The sequence below is a fragment of the Equus quagga genome, chromosome 6, assembly GCF_021613505.1.
Source record: "Equus quagga isolate Etosha38 chromosome 6, UCLA_HA_Equagga_1.0, whole genome shotgun sequence".
NCBI lineage: Eukaryota > Metazoa > Chordata > Mammalia > Perissodactyla > Equidae > Equus > Equus quagga.
The window spans coordinates 67652032-67674111 of NC_060272.1; the positions used below are offsets into that span (position 1 = coordinate 67652032).

General features: G+C 34.9%; 1 protein-coding gene across 10 annotated transcripts in view; it reads right to left on the reverse strand.

The window, feature by feature from the left end:
• The window catches only part of NBEA (neurobeachin), a 679748-nt gene that overhangs the window by 82908 nt on the left and 574760 nt on the right, over nucleotides 1-22080 (reverse strand). For all 10 annotated transcript variants that reach the window (XM_046664612.1, XM_046664614.1, XM_046664615.1 and 7 more), the window contains one exon: nucleotides 14259-14371. In XM_046664612.1, the coding sequence (XP_046520568.1) occupies nucleotides 14259-14371 (113 nt within the window). The remainder of the gene's footprint in view (nucleotides 1-14258; nucleotides 14372-22080) is intronic.

Here is a 22080-nt window from a genome sequence, read left to right on the forward strand (position 1 = left end):
AATCAGAGATTCAATTAAAGTAAGATTAATAACACTGAATTCTAACATATTAAAAAAACTTTCAAATGCTCATGATACTCACTGAATAAGGATTCTACTTGTATATATAAAATGTTTGAGAGTTCACTATTGCTTCTGCAACTGCTAATGATACTATATATTTGTATATGACATTGTCTTCACATCTATTTTCTAGATTGATAGTATATATTTGTATAAGATAGTGTCTTCACATCCATTTCCAGATTGATTTTCATAAGTCTCTCAGGTGGGCAAGGCACTCACTCCGAGCCTAATTTCATGAGGAGGAAACATGTCCCTGGGTCTCTACTCTTTCTACAACACTGCCTTACTTTTCCATCACTAAATATGAAATTCTGATTTTGATGTCATGTTTTTCTTCTATAACTATCTACTTAATTCCGCATCCATCACAGATTCTCAGAAATAGAACAAGTCAAATCAAGATGACATTGTTAGCTGGTGGCTATATATTTTACAGAACCGGCTGGAGCTGTGTGCTAGATACAGCTTGAAGCTGGGTACAGCTGATTGATTTGTTTGGCTTCAAAGTATTGCTTTTAGTTGTCTCAACACTCTTAACACTTCTGAACTTCCACATGTCTAAGTTATCTTGTTACCTTTCACTATAATAGCCAAGGGTTCAGGAATCCTTAGAAGAGGTTTCAAGAATTCTTGCCTTTATTTTTCAGTCATGAGCTATATATCATCATTCTTAAAATTCTCAGTTATGATGATATAGAAATCATACCTACAGATGCTTCTGTGCTCAAGTAAATTCCCTGCCTCTCTTCTTATCTGCCCAGGGAATTTCAACTCATTCTTCCAGAAGCAGCTCAAATTTCATCTATGAAGGCCTACATGACACCATCTGGTAATAGTTAGGCAAGTTTATAACTTTTTTTACCCAGTAGACTAGCCCTTCAAGAGAATGTCCTATGTTTTATTCATCTCTGTAGTCTCAGCACCTAATACAGTATCTGGATCTTTTTAGGTACATAATAAATGCTGAATGAATGAAGACTTATTGATCTGATTGTATAATATTTTAAATTTACATGTGGAAATTTTAGACAAAGTTTTTAGGCAAAATCAAGACAACAAAGTGAGAATTATTTATAGCACCTATGATAAAGGACTAACTCCTTAAGAAATGAGCTCTTACAAATTAACAAGAAACTAATCAACAATCTAATTAAATAAATGAGCAAATGAGATGAACAGGTAGCAGATGCAAATTTCCAATATGTAGAAAAAACAGCACCAGCTCATACAGTGTAATGGGTATCTATTCTTTTTCTGTCCAGCATCCATTACTCCTTCTTCCTTTAAGAACCACTTCTTCCTCACTCTTGGACTACCTGGTTTAAGTTGGCTGACTCCATTACCTGACCCCCTGGGTGGGCAAGTGATCCAGACCTGTCAATCACCACATTCTATCTATAAGGCTACTAAGATTGGTACAGAAATGGGCACATGATTCAAGTTACTCCAATGAAACTTTGCTGAAACTACCTGAGAAAGAGGCATCCTGTCTTTCTAGTGGGGTTATCACTGCTATGACATAGGGAAGCCTGTTTGAGAAGGAAGCCAATGAGGACAGATGCCAGAGGTGTAGCAATCCTGTGGCACTGGTGAGCCCCTGGATCCAGTTTTCCTGAACTGACTCATTCCTGGATTTCTCAGTTATATGGGCCAATAAAAACTTTCTATTTTAAATTAAAGCCAGTTTAAGGTGATTTTCTGTTACTTATACCAAAAAGTCAGAAGTACACCGGCAATTCTTAAAATGTCAAACAAAAACTATTTTTATTTATTAGACTGTCAAAAATTATTAAGCTTGACAATACTTAGTGCTGGCCAGGTTGTAGTAAAACATGATATGTCATAATACTGTTTGTAGGAATATAAATTGGTATACATTTTTGTGGGCAAACTGGCAATATTTTTTTAAATATACACTTGCTTTTGATCCAGTAGTTCTGCTTTGAGGAATTTATAATACGGAAAGAATCAGATACAAGAATATATCTCACAGCATTGCTTGAAATGGCAAAACTCTCCCCCAAAACTAAAAGCAGTCTAAATATCCAGTAAGGTACTAGTCGAGTAAATGATGATATACCTACACTGCTGTATTTTACGCATCTAATCAAAAAAACTGATTTGAAAATATTCCAAGATAAATTCATTAAGTCAGTATTGAGTGCCTACTATGTATCAGAAATTACTCTAGACTCTAGAATCACGTAAGTGAGATTGCTATTCTCATTAAGCTTGCACTTAAATGTGTGTGTGTGTGTGTGTGTGTGTGTGTGTCTGTAGAGGCAGAGACACATGAAACCTAAATAAAATGATCATCTAACTGAGAAAGTACCAGAGATATGTGCTTTACTGACAATTAAAACAGAATAAGAGGAGAGCAGCAACTGGAGGATAGGGAAGGCATCTCTCAAGAAGAACCTCTGAGCAGAGATGTGAATGACTGAAGGAGCCAGTCATATGAAATGCTTTTATGAATAGAAGACTTTAAGATAGACCAAGAGCTAGGACGAAGGCTCCAAGGGGCATTCTTTGCGGAAATCAAACAAAGAATCCTAAAATTTATATGGAACAACAAAAGACCCCAAATAGCCAAAGGAATCCTGAGAAAAAAGAACAAAGCTGGAGGCATCACAATCCCTGACTTCAAAATATACTACAAATCCATAGTAATTAAAACAGCACGGTCCTGGTACAAAAACACACACACTGATCAACTGAACAGAATTGAAAGTCCAGAAATAAAAAGAAGCCGAGAATATACAATGGAGAAAGGAAAGTCTCTTCAATAAATGGTGTTGGGGAAACTGGACAGCCACATGAAAAGAATGAAAGTAGACCGTTATCTTACACCATAAACAAAAATTAACTCAAAATGGATTGAAGACTTGAATGTAAGAGCTGAAATCATAAAACTCCTGGAAGAAAATATAGGCAGTACACTCTTTGACATCTGTCTTTTTCAAATGCCACATCTACTTAAGCAAGGAAAACAAAAGAAATAATAAACAAATGGGGCTACATTAGACTAAAAAGCATCTGTGTAAGGCAAAGGAAACCATGAACAAAATGAAAGGACGACTCACCAAATGGGAGAAAATATCTGCAAATCATATATCCGATAAGGGGTTAATTTTCAAAATATATAAAGAACTCATCCAACTCAACAAAAAACAAACAAACAACCCAATCAAAAAATGGGCAGAGGATATGAACAGACATGTTTCCAAAGAAGATATACAGATGGCCAACAGGCACATGAAAAGATGTTCAACATCACTAATTATTAGGGAAATGCAAATCAAAACTACCCTGAGATATTACCTTACACCTGTCAGCATGGCTATTGTTAACAAGACAAGAAATAACAATTGTTGGAAAGGATGTGGATAAAAGGGAACCCTCATTCACTGCTTGTGGGAATGCGAACTGGTGCAGCCACTATGGAAAACAGTATGGAGATTTCTCAAAAAATTAAAAATAGAAATACCATACGATCCAGTTATCCCACTACTGGGTATTTGTCCAAAGAATTTTAAATCAACAATTCAAAGAGATTTATGTACCCCCGTGTTCACTGCAGCATTATTCACAATAGGTAAGACAGGGAAGCAACCCAAGTGCCCATCAACGGATGAATGGATAAAGAAGAGGTGGTATACATATATATATTGTGTGTGTATATAAATATATGAAATGAAATACTACACAATGAAATACTACCCAGCCATTAAAAAAGACAAAATTGTCCCACTTGCCACACCACGGATGGACCTTGAGGGTATGATGTTAAGCAAAATAAGGCAGACAGAGAAAGACAAATACTGCATGATTTCACTCATATGTGGAAGATAAGCAAACATGGGGATAAAGAGAAGAGATTAGTGACTATCAGAGGGGAAGGGGGTGGAGGGTGGGCCAAAGGAGTAAAGGGGCACGTACGTGTGGTGACGAATAAAAATCAGACTATTCATGGTGAACATGATGCAGTCTATACAGAAACTGATAAATAATGATGTACACTTGAAATCACACAATGTTATAAACCATTAGGACATCAATAAAATAATTGGAAACACACACACACACAAAGGCTGTAAGGGGGCCTGACACACATGTTCAAGGAACAGAAAGAAAGATAGTGTGACTAAAGCCTAGTTGATGAGAGGAAGAGGTTAGTAGATAAGGAGAGAACACAGGTAGAGGCATATCACATGGCTTTGTAGACCAGGGTGATGAAACACATCCTATGGTAAATGCAGTGGAATGTCGCTGAGTGGTTTTAAGCAGGAGAGAAACAAGACCTGAGTTAGGCTTTAAAAAGGTAACACCAATGGTTTTGTGGAGAATGGATTACAGGTAAAATTAAATTACCATTACTAGTACTAGCAGTGAAAAAAGGCATTTGCAAAAACAGCATGAGATAGCATTATCAATGTTTCTCTAAAAATCCAATAGGATACATGCAATAGAGTTTTGCTTAAATACTTAGAGAAAAATTTTTGACGAATATGCATAAAACTGTCAGCTGCCTCTGAGGAGTGAGAATAATGGAGATTCTTAGTCTTCCCTAACTCCTTTTTACTGTTTGATCAGAATTTGGTTTATTCCGTGTATAGAATTTTAGATGGCTTTTTCAATTATCTGACCCAGAAATATCTTTCATTCAGTTTTCAGTTTTATATCCAGGGTAATTTTTCCAAAAATAGTTGTAACCTGGTTATCTTCATGGGAGGAGATGAGTTCAGAGTGTGCCTACACTGCCATCTTGATGAGATCTCCCTTGAAATTTCCTTTAAATGTGAACATTTTAACTTTTATAAATTTTAATCAATTATAGTAACTTTATATTTTAGCTAGCAACCAATAAAGACTATATATTTCCAAATTCCTGTTATCAATACTCACTGATATTTGAATCACCACATTTTAGAACTTTACTAGTTAAAACAAGTTAACTGACAACACGAGGAAAAAAGGACAAATTCAAAAGGTGAGATACTATAGGATAACTGGTATGGTGTCTTCTAAAAATCAATATCATGAAAAAAAGGGGGGTGGTGATAGTGGTTGGGAGCTATTCGAGCCTAAAAGGTACTTAAGAGACATAAGAATCAAATGTAATATATGGTTCTTGACTGAATCCTGGTTTGAACAAACCAATTTTTAAAGACATATAGGAGATAATTGGGAAAACTTGATTATAGGCACCGTATTAGATAGTATTAGGGAATTACTGTAAGTTTTGTTAGGTGTGATGATGTTATCTGGTTATGTAGGAAGATTTTTTTTCATACTAAAGCATTTAGGTGTGAAGTATGAAATCTTTGATTTACCTTAAAATACTTTAGCAAAGCAAAAATTGCTAAAATGTTAATAATTATAACATCTAGGTATTGGGTAAGTGGGTATTAATTATTGTTGGTACTTTATGTTTGAAAATTTTTATAATAAAAAGTCAAACTAAAATTAAAATGGAGTGTAAAAAGCAAGCAAATCTTTCAAATTTACACTAAGTCCTTCCTATGGGGCCTAGGTTTTGGGTTGTTCTTACAGATAAGAATGCTTTTAATTTGAAAATTTGTATTTATAAAATGTGTGAAAATTTTGTTCCCTTAAATAGATTAAATCTCTTCTTTGCCATTTTATGCACACTATTAATTTGCTTAATACGGCCTTTTATTATCAGGTGAACTCCAGCTAATCACTACACAATATCCACATACATTCTTAAGAAATGGAACTTGAAGTAATGAAGCATTAATAAAAGGAAGTGTTAAGATTTGTATTTTGCTGGCTATAATTGCGTGTACTTCTTTTTACACTTTTTCATAGGACGAATAAGCATGATTAATTATATTACGAAGAAAGCTGCACTTTGATTAGCAAAATTCCTTAGCGCATTCATAGGTATGTCAGTCCCATACAGGACTGAAGTCTTTGGAGCTGTAGAACACATCCCTTCTGTCTCCTTTGTGCATATCTGACACGACTGTCCATCGTGTGGGGCATTTAGGAAAGGCAGAGGGCACCAAGAAGGTAAATTAATCACTAGGCTTTTTTTTTTTTAAGTATATTCTGCTTACCTATTGTAGAGAAATAATAGGTAACAAATAAAAGGAAATGCAAGCTATATAACTTATGTAATTTATCACAGAGTTGTGAAGATAAAATGAGAAAATCTAAGTAAGATGTTTAGCACAACGCGTGGCATATAATAAGTGCAGGTCAAATGTTGGTTGTTATTGTTATCATTATTCCAGAATAATTCCCCCTCAAAAAAATAATTTTAAGTATTTTAGTGAAAAGTGACCATTTTTACATGAGAACAATGGAAGAATAAATAAAGTATCTTAAATCTTCATGGGTTGGTTCTAAAAGTTTTCTAAGTACTAAGAAGTAGGATAATCATGAGCCTATAGATTAATTTCAAGATCATCTCTACTTAACATTCTGTTTCAGTTGGCGAGAAGGTTAAAGAAGACTGACATTGGCCATGCTTTGCCATGACAGTGCTATACTTTAGATGGCATGTGTGGCTGGTGAAAAAGGTGCAGACAGCAGTCTCTCTTCTCCTTTCTCCAGATAGTGTTCTCCTAAGAGCCTGCACTAGGAAGGGTGCCTCCTTAGCAGCTTACATTTTCCAAAGTAAGACAGGCTCCAGTATTCCCCCCCCCCCCCTTTTTCTGTAAGGTAAGACAATTGGCTACATGGGAAGGAACAAGAAAAGAGGCTAAGAGGACATTTAAGCAGACGGAGTGTAGGACTGGTTTGGGAGTTCTTGGTAAATCTTTAAAGCTCTCTGTCACCCTGGTATACGTCTCCAACAAACCACAGTGGAGATGAAAACAAACAGACAAACACTTCACTATTTCTGGTTACCAAGGGGCTGGTGAATCAACCTTTTTCTTTGTCTGTACTTTTCTTGGTTCTTCCTTCCTTTACGTTAGAAGAAAAAGAGCATAATATGCCGCTGGGTAAACTATAAATGACTGTAAACTCTTAAGTGTGGACCAGTTCTTAATGTCTTTTTATCTCCAGTGCCTGGCATAGAGTAGGTGTGCAATAAATGCTTGCATAATGAAAGAATAAGTGAATGAATAAAATTATTAATTTAAATCCAATTTTGAAATTGGTACCTTTTTGCATTTCTCCCCTTGCAAGTTATGCCCTCAGCTTGGATTATTCCATGAGTTTAAAACAGTATCCAAATACTGCCAATCAAGACCTTGTCTTAAAGCAGCACTTTCCCTTCAACACTGCAATATAAGTAAGCCTAACAAAAACAATTTTCAAATTGGGTTGTATGCTAAGGTGACATTCAACATACATTTAGAAAAACATTTCAAATTTGGCAGCAGGTTTTTTGGCAGATGATATATAATTAAATTTACACATTCACATTTTTATCTTCTAATAAGTTTTATATCATCATAGTCAGCTACTAATACACTTAGTAGTTTTGCCCATTCTTCATGTTTTTTTGTTAAAATTTAACATTAGGTAGATTATATACTAAAGTAAGTAAAACTAATGTCACTTTAGATGTTGTTAACTTAAGATGAAAAAGAAAGACAAAATAACTGTAGAAACTTGCACTGTATTGCCAGGTTGAGCATTCCCCACCTTAACAATGTAAACTCTTTTCTGTGTGGTATACAGACATTTGGCAGTATCAAGGGTGGACGGGTGAAGAGTATTCACACTTCAGTGCATCCATTTGCATTATCACATTTTGAAGCCTCAAGGCATTATCACTTCCTTTTTTTAAGTGGCATAATAATTTGGGAAAATGGTTATGCTTATCATCATCTGTCAGTCAAACAACTCCTGTGTTAACAAAATATATTTTTCCACTCAATGAATGGGGGGTGTGTGATGTCTTATGCTCATGTCAATATCAGCAGGACGTGGCTTTGTGATGAAACTATTTCATTTATCAGAGGGCATGACTGGGAAAAAAGAAAATCCCATTTACACTTTAATGAGCAGAGGCTGTGCTTCATGTCAAAGTCATGTAACCACTGTAATTTAAGAGTAAAGTTCATATCAATATACGTAAATAATGGAAGCACTAGCATATATCATGTTTTAGATAGATTTCACCACAAGGTCACATCTCCATAAGGAAAATCTGTATAAATTGGGCAAAGAAATCTCTACACACACTGCTGGTTGAGTATTGAAAAGATAAATCAATAATAGATTGTTTCATTTGCTGTCCATCATGTCAAACAATAAACATAACCTGTAACCTGTACATGTAATAAATAAAACTTGAACCTTTGACATCTAATCAAATGAAGGGTCTAAGAAATTTTACTGACAAGGAACTTTCATTGCTCCTGTGTTCTTCAACTGTTTTGATAAGTGGGCTAATGATAGAGTAAGAATATTATACATATAATAAAATATTTCAGTCTAAATAAACCTGCACCTCAAGTTTCAATAAACATTTAACTTCAGTATTTTGATGTTTAAAGTTTTTATAATTCGGTAATTTAAAGAGATGAAAAAGCAATTATTCATTCCACGAAAAAAACTTTATATTTCATTAAAAGGTACTTTTTATTTTATTAGAACAAAATTAAATCAAATCATCTTTCACTAGACTTTTTTCAATCATACCAATGACAATGAACCCTCAATTATGGAAATTTGCTTGGTAGCTACCAGTCATTGAATGCCACATGTGTGCTGGGCCTTATACAAGGTGTGTTACTTACATTAGTGCATTTAATTCTTTCGACAACTCTTTTATGTAAATACTACTGTGCTCATTTTAAAGATGAGGAAACAGAGTTCAGAGAGCTTAGGAAACATGTCTAAGATTGTACAATATGTGAGAGAACAACATTTAAACAAAGCCTAAATAAATTCTTTCCACATTCCAATTTTTTCTCTCAATTTTAATATTGATACAAAGAAAGGAAAACTGAAAAGGTTTGATAATTCCAGGATTAACCTTTCCCAGCGTCCAATAAAGAGAACAGAAACCTCAAGGTTTCAACTTCCTCTGTAAATGAGAGCTGGGTGCTGTAGACCTTGCTGTCATAGGGACTTTGGCAAGAACAAGAAAGCCATCTCCAGCTCTGATCGTCATCCTATCCTTGCTATAAAGCCCCAGGAAAAGTACGTCTGGTGCAGAGACCTTATTTTTATTTACTTGCTTCTCATTTTCAGTTCTAGTCTGTACAATTCTATAAAAATACTGCTATCAATTTTTCCGACATGCTTTTTTGTTAAATATTAGATGCAGCTTAAAAATGAAATATAAAACCATTTTTTGCCAATATTGTCACAATGTTTTGGGGAAGTATGCAAGAAAGGCATGAAAAGGTGAATTATGGACCTGGATCAGATATGGGAAGAAATATATCCAGGTGTACTTGGATGTCTGGAACCCCTTTGTACCCCTCTCATTTGCCTCTTCCACAAAGCGATCCAGGTTTACTCAAGAGATAGCTCCTTTCTTTGCACTGAGAGTGGACCCAGGTTTTGTGAGACTTAAAACAGGCGATTTGTAGAGGAGAGGCTCTTTAAGAAAATGAACATAAAACTAGGAACATACGAACATAAAATTAGGGGCAAGAGATAAGAAAGAGCCCCTGAAACTTGATGAGCTCTGACGTTTAAGCTTCATTAGCTTCTGGCAAATGTATCTCTGACTCTACTTAATGTCCATATATCATAATTGTACGTATGTAATAAGCAACCTACTGCCTATTGTTTTTTGTCCCCTCCCAACCAACGAACATTCCTTGAGGGTCAGGGCTACACTTTAAAGTCCTCTTAGCATCTTGCAAAGCTCTTTTCATGTAGTAGCTACGTATATACAAACCTGTAACTTATTTGTTATTCTCTAGATTATAGAGATCATAAAGAAGAAACTCTCAGACACACTGTGCGGCCCTTTATAATATATAACAAAGAGTTGTTTGCTGACCACCAATTAAGCCTCCTCTCTTTAGGAAAGAGGACAGGAATCCAAACTTCCTCCCGCCAACTCTCACACCAGCATTCTTAGAGAGGTGTTTTATGTGATCCTGACTCTACCTCTAGCTCCAACCATGGGAAATGACGGGCTTATCTCCTCTTGAATTAACATATGCCATCCCTCTTAAGCAGTACCAATGACACATGAGGAGACACTTGCTGGGATTTCTGGGAAAGAAAAGTTTCTCCTGTCTTCCATGAGAGTTTCTTGGTGAGATGCTTTCTCTTCGTTTGGATAGTAAGATGTGAGGTCTGGAACTGTTACAGCCATTTTGCTACTAAAAGGGGAGTACTTAAAACTACCGGAGGCCACCCAATGGAGGGTGAGTATGAAGCCCACAGCGGGGAAGGCAGAACAGAAAATGGAAAGAACCAGGTCCTCAGTGGCATTATTTGTATCACTGGAAAAAATCTTGCTGAAAATCAAACCTTCCCCTGAATTTTTCAGCTTTAAGAACCAATAATATTGATTTATTATTCAAGTCCATTTGAGCTGGGTTGTCTGAAATGTTCATTCAAGAGTCTTAACTGATATAACAAAAGAATTTCATGAAGCCTGAGTACTGTCGGGATATAAAGAAAAGAAATTTTTAATTTTTTTAAGATAGTACATTTCATAGATTCTTAATTTTTTTATATAGTAAAGAATATAAAAATTATTTGGAGCTCCAAATATTGCTTACTGAAACAAATTCTAGAATTATTGACTGCCAGGAATTATTACTTGGACCCTAATCTTTGACTAGGAACATCTTCTTTTGTTGTTAGAGATCTTTTAGAATATTCCTACTTAATAAAATCAATCAAATATTCCAATTGTTCCTTGAACTTTTGAAGATTAACAAACCCTCCAGTAAAAATTTCATTTGTAGTATTGATTGTAACTACAAGAATTTCATGTGCTTCTTAGTGGTCATCCCTTCACTACAATAATATTGCATTATTAGTAGTTTTTCCTTCCAATTATATTATTATACTTCAAATGTCATTTTCCCATTAGGCGTATAATATGATATATTTTCATACATTAAAATCTTGTTTATTAATGATTTTTATACAGGATAGTCTTGGGTTTCTACTCCATTTGTAAGAAGTTCCTATTAAGAAATTCAATGAAGCATGGGAACAATGCAAGAATAATTTATTAACACATCAAGAGGCTTTAATTTGCTAACATTTTCCTATCATGTGAGTCTGACAGAATATAAAGAACAAATTGCTAAAGCATGGAATATAGTAGAATTGTAAGAAAAAGCTATCTATCTTTTAAGAGCTCATGGATTCAAATGTTCACAACACGAAGGACTTCATGCTTGCAAAAGTATAGTTGGTACTCAAATTGCCTAATTTATTTAGGCTCAGTCTGTTTACCTTGTCTACTTATTTAACACTATATAAAATTAGGAGAGCACATGTGAGCCACAAAGGGGAACGTTCTGCCAAAAGGAATATAGATTAAACAGATCAGCTTTAAAAACCTGAAGAATGTTTATATATTCTCGTTACTTTAGAAATGGCAACTTCCTCATTTATCTCATCTTTTCTACATGCACAGACAAAAGATCGATAATTACTAGCAAATATTTTACCATATGCCTTCTCTAATCCACATTAATCATAATGAAGGCCATATTTTCTTTGGTTGGGATAGTGTTTCAAGAACATTTGAGTCCAAGGCCTTAAAGTAGTTGAGCATGCACTCTCCAATCTGGTGCAGTCCCCATTACACCTACTGTCATATATGCTGGATGCACAGATATCTGGTAACTCTTGAGTATTCATCTCAGCTCTGGACTGGACCCTTTCCAAGAGGGCTGTGACTATTTCTGTTTTATTAACTCCTGTATACCCTTCCATCCAGTACAGTGCTTGACATATAGTGAGTGAGTGATAAATATTTGTTGACTGAATGACTGAAAGAATGAACAAATAAATGGAGGGAAAGAAAGGAACCTTGGTCTATAAGCTTCATTTTACCATGATATCCCAGTTGATTTCAAAGAAAAAGAGCCTCCTTTCCTGTTTTCAAAATAATCTAAAATAGCCATAGTAGTAGTCAGCTTATGAGGTTTTAATACTATGTATCCTGCTACTTGAGAATCTACACTATAAATTTTCATTGTGTTTATATTTTGTAGTGCCTATTACATAATGGTTATTCAATTTATGTTAAATGAAACACATGCAAACAAGATTTGTTAAAGAACTAGTTTGACAGTTTTCATCCTCACATCGATGAGTTAGTCCGGTTTTGTTTTACACCCAAAGACTAACCTTAACCTTGGCAAGTCATGTCAAAATGCATATCATTCAAACATTCACATTCCAATATGGATGTAACAGCATATATTTATCATTATTATTTGAAAGACAATTCAAAGTATATAGCCTATATCAATGATTTACTACGTTATCTCATGTACATATAGGACTAGCTAAGGCTGATACGCCAGGCACTAATTCTAAGTTCTTTACACTTATTAACTCAGCAAATTTTCACAACGACCCTACTATTATTGTCCCCATTATACAAGTGAAGAAACTTACGCAAAGAGAAATTAAATAATCTTGTCTAAGGCCCCAAAGCCAGTAAATGGTAGATTAGGATTTGAACCCAGGCAGTCTAGCTCCAGAGTTCTTGTTCCTCATCATTATTTATTGCCTCTCATGTAGTTCTCTTAATATAACACAGTATCTTATTATTTAACTTTTCAGGCAATGATTTTATTATTCAGATAACCTACAATTAGATTTGCTCCCAGAGGGCAGGCCCCGTGAATTACAGCGCTTCTATCTATCTGAGCCTGAATAATTACTTGCACTTGGTAAATGGTTAAAGACTTTCATTCAGTTCAACTGCATTGGAAAAATGATTATATTTGCAACCATATTGGAATTCAATTGATAGCATTTTTTTTTTTTACCAGCTGTGTGACTCCCAGTAAGATGTTAACTAATTTCTTAGGTCCCTTTACAACTTATAATATCATAACTAAAATTAACAATGAGCTAGCAACTAAGATTTGATGAGGAAATCACATAGAACTAGAGAGTAAATGACGAGTAAGAATACGCAAAAATTAGTACGCAGGCTTCAAAAAGAGGCAAAGAAATATTCCATGTGTAATAATAATAGATAATATTCATGAAGTGTTTCTATGTGCCAAGTATTTTGTTACTTTCTTTAAAAGCACGCGTCATTTGATCTTTACAACTGTTTAAGGTAGAATAATACTATTACTCTCATATTACAAATGGGGAAACTGAGGCTAAGAGAAAGTGGTTTCAGGTCACATAGCCAGCAAGGAGAGGAATGCAGAACTTCAATTGAGGTAGGTCTAGTTTTCAAAGCCAAGAAAAGAGGGAAGAGAAGGGGTGTTGAGTTAAAGACTGTCTGCTAGATTCATTTTCAATTGGCCGCAATGTATGTTTTCCTGGTTCACAAGTCTTGTGCTAGCTAACCTTTGTCCGTGAGCTCCTTAACCCTCCCCCACCAAAACCAACACACACACATATGCCTTTTAACCCACTGTGGAAGGCTAAACAATATAAACTTCAGGGCCTGGCTCTAAGATTAGCTTGGCCTACAGCTTTTTGGGCCTAGTTCCTAGTTCTTCACTGCATTTCAAGGAATTTAGTATCCCACTTAAGTTTCCTCTGGATAAATGAGATGAACTAGCCAGAAATTTGATTTTTATTCATATACGCCATTATGTATTTTTTCTTGCTATTTTTTGGGCCAAATCTTCTCTCTTGTATCTTAACAAGCCCTTGATAAATTATCGCGCCCTGTTTTCTTTTCAGTATAAGCTCCCCTGCAGTGTGTGTGTATGCATATTATGATCAAGACAACATGTCTTATCACCTAAGAAATATATCACAGAAATGATTCCCCATCATACTTCGTACTAATTTCAGGTTTTTTACAATGACCTTTAAAACCTAGGATATCTAAGTAATCTCTCCCTAAATCTGCTCTTTGTCAAATATTGATTGCATTTTGCCTATACTAGCACTGATTTATCTTCTCGTAGCATGATTCCTATGCTAAGAACTGATGAGATTTAGACACTGACTACAAAAGGAGAAGACAACCAGGTTTACTTTCTTACAAACATTAACTGAATATATATACTCAGTAGAAATGCTTTAAGAATATAGCCTTATGAAGAAAATTGACGTCTATATATTTAAGTTACCTTTGACAGATCCCTGAAGTTTCCTGGAAGAGTCAAATCCAATTCTTCTGATTCATAATTTGTTAATACCCATGGAAACACAGGATATTGGTTCAGATCATTGTATGTCCGTCCTAGAAAAAGCAAAAAAGAGGAATGAAAATCTCTGTGTTCATTGTATACCCTACATGTACTATTGAATTTAGGACGAAAAGTAATTTGTTTATTGGACTACGTCTTTGTTTAATCAAAAGCATTCTTATAGTAATGTGTTTCAAGTGAATTCACTCAATAATAACTAAGTAATGAGTAACTAAAATTACCTTTTATAATATAAGCCTGTGGTAGAGACTGTTAGCTGTTTATCATAACTGATTTCTCTTCTTGGGCTAGACTGAATTTCTCAGCCTCCTTTACAAGTAGCTATGGCCATGGGACTGGGTTCTAATCTACAGAACAGGAGCAGAGGTGATATGTGTCACCTCCAGGCTTGGCCCACTATAACTTGCCACATGGGTGCCTCCGTGCTTCACTTCTCTTCTGCTGACTATGATGAAAACAATATTGCCACCGTGGACGCAGAGCCTTGTAGGCCAGTGCCCCGGAAGTGGCCATGACGGAGGTCACCCTTCTGACCTACACACTTACAGATTCTGTAATAGTATTCTACATAATGAGAATATATGTAGAAATTATATTGCCAGTATATAGAATACTACAATGAATTTATATCAAGAATCAGGGTAGAGAATTTGCAAGTTAACAGAAGTACTCTGAAGCCAGTATGAAAAAGTAAAGAGGAAGATGTCACATACATGTTTTTCACTCCTTTAAGTTCATGATCTTTCTTTTTATATTATATTATTTCATTTTAGTGGAGAACTGCTGGGTCTTAGGTTGAATTTGCTGGGGTTCTTTTTGATAGAATGACTTAAGTATTTCAGGTAGGGTACTGAAGCACAATGGGAACGTGACAAACTTCGGGAGAGCACAGCATTGGCTCACTCTCATAAAGCGGTACTGAAAAAAACGTATGATCACATAAAATTAAGAGAATCACTAATGAGGAAACAGAGGTCCAAGAAAACTTGTTGGACAAGATTATTTTTTGTAAAAATGTGTTATGATCTGATCATAGGCAACTTTCTAAAGTTCCATTCAAATCCATACAAAATAGCTATTTCCCTGATAGTTCATTGCACACATCGCATGCAGAATAACAGTGGCACAGATCTGCATACATTATCTTGTTCATCATCAAGAACTGACATGAAATATACCTATTCTTGTAGGAATTGGTAAACGTGACTGTGAAATAGAAAAGAACCCCCGTAATCTGAGGAAGAACTAAATCTGCTATTATTAGCATCAAACTAAATTAACTAATTCATTTAGTAAACATTTTATTGGGTAACAATTTTATCTGTTTATTATATGAATCTCTGCATTTTACAACAAAACTGCATATTGTTTTAAATGTGTAATTGATGTAGGTCTATATTATATATGTATGTAATTGATAGAAAGCAGAATGTTGCTTCCATTTTGCATTTTCTGGAATGGGGGGAAGCGAGGTTAGGGTTTCCTCTCTGTTCTCCCACCACAGCAGTCATGCAGATGTCTGTTAGAGCTAATACGTGGCAGTGTACTTGTCTGCCTCCCCACTAGTCAGTAAACTCATGAACGTGGGGTCTGGGTTTTTTTTTTAAATCTCTGTGTATTGGCACATACTGTTTGTCCAATAGATGTTCGCTGAAGGAATGAATACGTACGTGATAAAAAATGGGATAAAAGGAGCCAAATTTTAAAAGATGAACAAACATAAGCCAAATAAAGAAGAAAAATTACAGGATAGTCTCTTTGGAGGATGAGGACCATGTAAAGGCATGGATGTATATACCGGAGAAAAGGGCAGTGTGAATGTGCAAGTTAAACCAGAAGGAAATGTCTGCAGCTGGACAGCTCAGCCAATGAATGGACCTGCTTTATGTTTATAAATCTATTGTGAATAATAATACTGAAGAGAAAAAACAAGAATTTGGAACCTTTATTAAAGTCTTTCGTATACGAAAATGTTCTGCTAAAGCAGTATCATTGTAAAATACAAAGTGTAAAATTCTAAAATTTATTATGGATAGCTCATGTATACGCTAACCTAGGACACCTGATTATTCTCAGTTTATTTTCTATACAAGTACATATAGAGAGAGTCTAGATGGGCTAGGCATAGCTATTTCTGGAATTCTAACTAGGCCCAAGGAATATTTAGTTCCCTGTCATGTTTTGGGTTACCATTCTACTTAAAAAACCTATAAACTTCAATGAAAAATAGGTCTTCCAGTATGTAAGTGTATTTTTATAGAATAATGTTGATGTTATTTGTATATCATCTATTTATATTACCTATAAATCAATTAATAGCAGAAAATTAGATACCATAATTGTTTTTAAAACTTACGATGAAGTTTTATAACTTATATATGAAGGAAATAACTGTCAAAATAAAATAAAAAGTTAACTTACACTATCTCAGTACTTAAATGTATTGTATAAATATAAATAGCATAAAAACAGGCACCATATTTGAAGATGCTAGCCTTTTTTTTTTAAGGAAGATTAGCCCTGAGCCAACATCTGCTGCCAATCCTCCTCTTTTTTGCTGAGGAAGACTGGTCCTGAGCTAACATCCTTGACCATCTTCCTCTACTTTGTATGTGGGATGCCTGCCACAGTATGGCTTGATAAGTGGTGCATAGGTCTGCACCTGGGATCTGAACTGCGAACCCTGGGCCGCAGAAGCGGAATGTGCACACTTAACCTCTGCGCCACCAGGTTGGCCCTGACACTAGCCTTTTAACAGAAATAATTTTTTAATAAAAGAAAAGATATAATGGTATTTTTGGAAAAAATACAAAAAAATAAGAAAGCATCATCTTTAAAAAATATACACAAATTGATGCCAACAGTCACAGCTCATGGCAATTAATCTGTCCTGCATTTTTTTAACTCAATTTTAATAAGCTTTGGAAGGTTCTTTGACAATAAATGCTAAGGAAAATTTAGTAATTTTTAAATTACCAAAGCTTTATAGCAATATTTTAATTCTAATAAATACAATAAACAATAAATAAATGTAGACACAGTTACATGAAAATCTTTTTTAAATAAAAATTTTCATATAAAAGCCTTGCAACATGGACAGTCAATATATATTTTTTATTTGAATTTAAAATGCACAATATATTTAAAAATCACATGGATAAAAAAGAATAATAGTGGTGTTTGGGATTTTGCATTTATAAGTTTTAGCCATGAATTCACATTATTACTTTAATTATTTTACTGAACACCTTGTGAAACCAAAAAAATTAATGTTTACTAAATTAACTAAAAAAGTGGCATGGTTCTAAAGTAATATCTGTCAGGTTCTGGGACATCTAGGCACTTATTTATCAATTGTGTTCTTTTTCTTTGGGATAATGGAAATTTAGTAAATGATCTTGTGCTGTAATTGGTAGGGTTCTTTCCTTTTCCAGCAGTGGTACGTGTAGATTTTTTTTTTTACTAACTGTGCTCATAAGGATTTATCTTAGAAGATGAATATTAAATATTGCAAGCCTATGACACTAATCTACTCAAACAATAAAAGTGAAGCGCAGTAAATGAGATCTCAGAAACACTAGATATGTTTCTTCGTTTAAAAAAAACTTTTTAATTAAACCATCCAATTTAATGTTTTTATATGGCACTTTAGTTTTGAAAGTAAAGTGATCTAGAGACAGCTGACAAAGAAATTATAACTGCAATTCCTTGGTGAAAATGTTAATGACAGCAAAATATTGTTTAATTAGATGATTGCAGCATCTGGATTAACACTCTTTAAGAGCGATGTTCCTGTGCTTGTCTGCTTCTTCACACTTTACAGACATTTTGTCATCTCTAGGTCATTAGGAAAGAATTTTTAATGATTTTTCTAGAAGCAAGCAGTTCAAGTTACATCTAATTAGATGACAATAATAAGCCCAACACATGCAGTAGCTAAATATATACATAATTAACCAGGGAAGGCTTGTACATCACAGAGTAAAAAAGTGGAAAATGCTAAACAGGAGAAAAAGGTTGGGGCTGGGGAAGTTGTGCTGAATTCATTAGCTGATCATATGAAAAGCAACTCAAAAACCTTAAAAAAAATTCTCAAACCTAACAGGATCATTTATATGGAGTTATGTTAGCAATCATTCTGCAATTTTTTTAAATGCAAGAATGCCAGATTTTAACATCTTGTTCACAGTATTATCTAATAAGGTATAAAATGAAGCACAAGTTGTATCTTTCAGAACACAATGAACAGAAATTGGGTCAACTCCAGGAATCAGAGGTTGAAATTACATTTTTAGTAAATTCTAAACATTATTAAAATTCTTCCACATAATATACTAAAACTTAATGTTCTTTAAAAAATAAACAAGGAAACCCAAGTGTTTCAAAATAGTTAAATAAATTATGCCACAGTCCTAAGTTAGATTTTCACGCAGTTTTAAAAATCATGCCTTCAAATAATATTTAAAGAAATGGAAAAAGCAGAATGTGAAACTACGTGTAGCAGGTTCTCAATGATGCACTAGACACAGAAAAATAAAAAACAGAAAAATCGCCAAAAAGTTAACTATGATATTTATAGCTAGGTTTATGAGTAATTTTTAAAATCACACTTTTCTATATTTCCAATTTTCTATAATAAATATTTATTAAATTTATAAATAGAACAAAACAAAGGCCATGAAAACATTTATGGACTTTTAGGTGTCTTCTAAAAAGTAATCGTTTTCTGAATATTTGACAAGCTTCCTTCACTATGTAAAGTATCTTTACAAAACTTTCATACATAAAGTTAAATGTGTGCTTATTTATATGCAATTATGTATACATACATAGGTCACATGAGGTTCTAAAAATATCTACATAATGCATTAATACTAGGACACTGCTGCTGTATGCTTTAGAGAGAGTCTTATTTTTAAAACATCTAGAAAGAAGAAAAGCAAAACTGGCCAAGTATGAGAGACCTCAAGGAATGGAGAGCAAGAAATGGGTCATAAGATGTACTTTGCATTTCATGTGAAAATAATATTTTGAAGAAAGAGATAAATCTGAGAACGTAAAAGAGTAATCAAAATATTTTTATAGAAAATGTAAATTTATTGTCATATTTACCTATATTTTTAAAAATGTGAAGCCAGAAATGATTGTTTCATGTTCTTACTCAGATTCCTATTCTGTAACTCTTCTTTTTAATCCCAGAATTTAAAGATTCCCTCCTCCAGCAATTCTAGTGAATTCACATAATAGGTCACAAAATCATGCAAATACTTATAAAGCATAAATATCAAATCAGTTCAATTTCATGAGTATCTACTGAGCAAAACATTTTTTTCCTTAGCAACTTCATAATCTCACTGGAAAGAAGAGAGAGACACAAAATGCTAAGGACATATTACCATAAGTGCCAAAATGTGTAACACAGACAGTGCTATAGAAGATTCAAGTGCTATATGAGATTAATACAATTTATCTTTAGATATGTCTTTTAAAGAATATAGGTGTAGTGCAGTGGTTCTCAAAGTGTGGACCTTGGACCAGTGGCATCAGCATCACCTAGAGACTCGTCAGAAATGCAATTCTTTTTTTTTAAGATTGGTACCTGAGCTAACATCTGTTGCCATTTTATTTTCTTCTTCTTCTTGCTCTCCAAAGCCCCCAAGTACATAGTCTTATATTCTAGTTGTATGCCCTTCTGGTTGTGCTACGTGGGATGGCACCTCAGTATGGCTTGATGAGCAGTGCCACGTCCGTGCCCAGGATCCGAACCAGTGAAACCCTGGGCCACCAGTGGAGTGCGCGAACGTAACCACTTGGCCACGGGGCCGGGCCCTAGAAATGCAAATTCTTGAGCCCCACTCCAAACATACTGAATCAGAACCCACTGGGTGGGGCCCAATGATCTATGTTTTAGCAAGTCCTCTAGGTGATTCTGTGAACTCCCAGCATCCTGGATGCTGGGTTGGTGGCTGTGTCGCTAGTGAGTTGGTGGCGCTCAGCCAATTTCCTCTCCAGCAGTCATCATCAGCAGAAGAAAGCCCTCTCACCCAGGGTCCTGTTTCCTTCCCAGGAGTCTGCATCCAAAGACTGCGGAGTGGAAGTAATGAGGGCCTGGCCCCCTTGCCTTAAGACAAGAAAACTCTGAAAGGTTATCCCAGCTCCTGGTTCCCTGTAGGATGTGCTGAGGCCTTTGCTGCGACTTCCTTGGGGTTCAGTTTTTCCTCCTGCCCACTTGCACTTTCTTCACTCCCCCACCGAGGCTGAACCCAAGGATACTCTCCAGTAAACTTCCTTCAAGCAAGTCTCTGTCTCAGAGCCTGTTTCTCTGGCTCTGAGACTTAGCTGAAAACAGTACCAGGTTCTGCATTAGAGGGGTAATTCCAGGCCCAGATCCAGTGCCAGATGTATCCCTATCTACAGAAGTCATGACAGTAAATAAACTTCAAAAGGTTCTTTTGATGAAATGTAAAAGAAAATGATGAAATTATTTAAAATCATTAATTGTTTGGGTTTAAAGCAGTTAACAGAATAAGGCTGATCTGGAGGTGAAACTGAATGGTGCCATGAACGTCCTGAAGCAGTATGGTACCGTGGTCGACTGAAGCGCTAGAGGCAAGAGCATCCTGATTTCTTCACATATTAGCTCTGTGACTTGGGCAAGTATCTAACTTCTCTGTTCCTCATTTCCTGATTTGTGAAATGGGAACAAGAAGGGAGCCTAACTCCCGGGTTATTGTTAGGATTAAATGATTAAATACATTTAAAGCACCTAGAACCATGTTTGCAACATTGTAAATTGCTCAATAAATGTTAACTATTATTTACTATTTTTTTCTGAATGTTGACAGTTACATTAAAGAAGTATTTTAAAAGGTCTACAATAAAATATAAGCCAGGCATTTCTTGGCTTTGGATTACTCAGGAAATTAAATACAATATGTCAATAAGAATGCTAATATCCTCTCAAAAAATGATAAATCTTAAATTTCAATTGATTGACTTAAATAAAATAAGTATTTATTGAACTATAACTGTATCCCTAAAACTTTGAGATGAAACAACCTGATTATTTAGTGGAACCTAGGTTAGTAAAAGTGATATTGGTACAATTTAACATCTTTATACTGTCCTTTATTCTAGGAGCCTTAGAGAACTCTGAAGTGTTCCATTAAGAAGAGATGAATGGATACACAGTATTCTCCACAAATCAGGAAAATAGATAATTCTAATGATTTCTCTAACAAGTATTTCATCTGGGCTTTTGTAAAGCTTCTCTGTAAAACTATCACCCAGATCCTCAATGCTGGGGCTCAGGATAAATTGGCACTCCTATTTAAGATGATGGCGCGGGAAGAACTAGCAGGATATATCCAGGGAGAGCACCTCAGGATGTTTATGCTCCCAAATTTTACCAATTGTCATTCTACTTCTGTATAATGGTTCACTTTGCCTGGATAATCATCTACACATGACGAAATCCTTTACGAGTTAATTTGAAGCCCATCTTTTCTATGAGGCTTCCCTTGACTAGACTATCTCATACTAATCTCCCTCTTCTCTAAACTTTTATTACAGTTAATGGCACTTAATTGCATGCTTTCTTGTATGTTCTAAATGTTTCCATATGCAAATCTAGTTTTGATAATTAGATCTTAAATGTGTAGAGCAATGATGTTCAAACTTTATACATCACAAGCACCTACAGAAGGCTTGCTAACATGTAGATTGCTGGGCTCCACTCCCA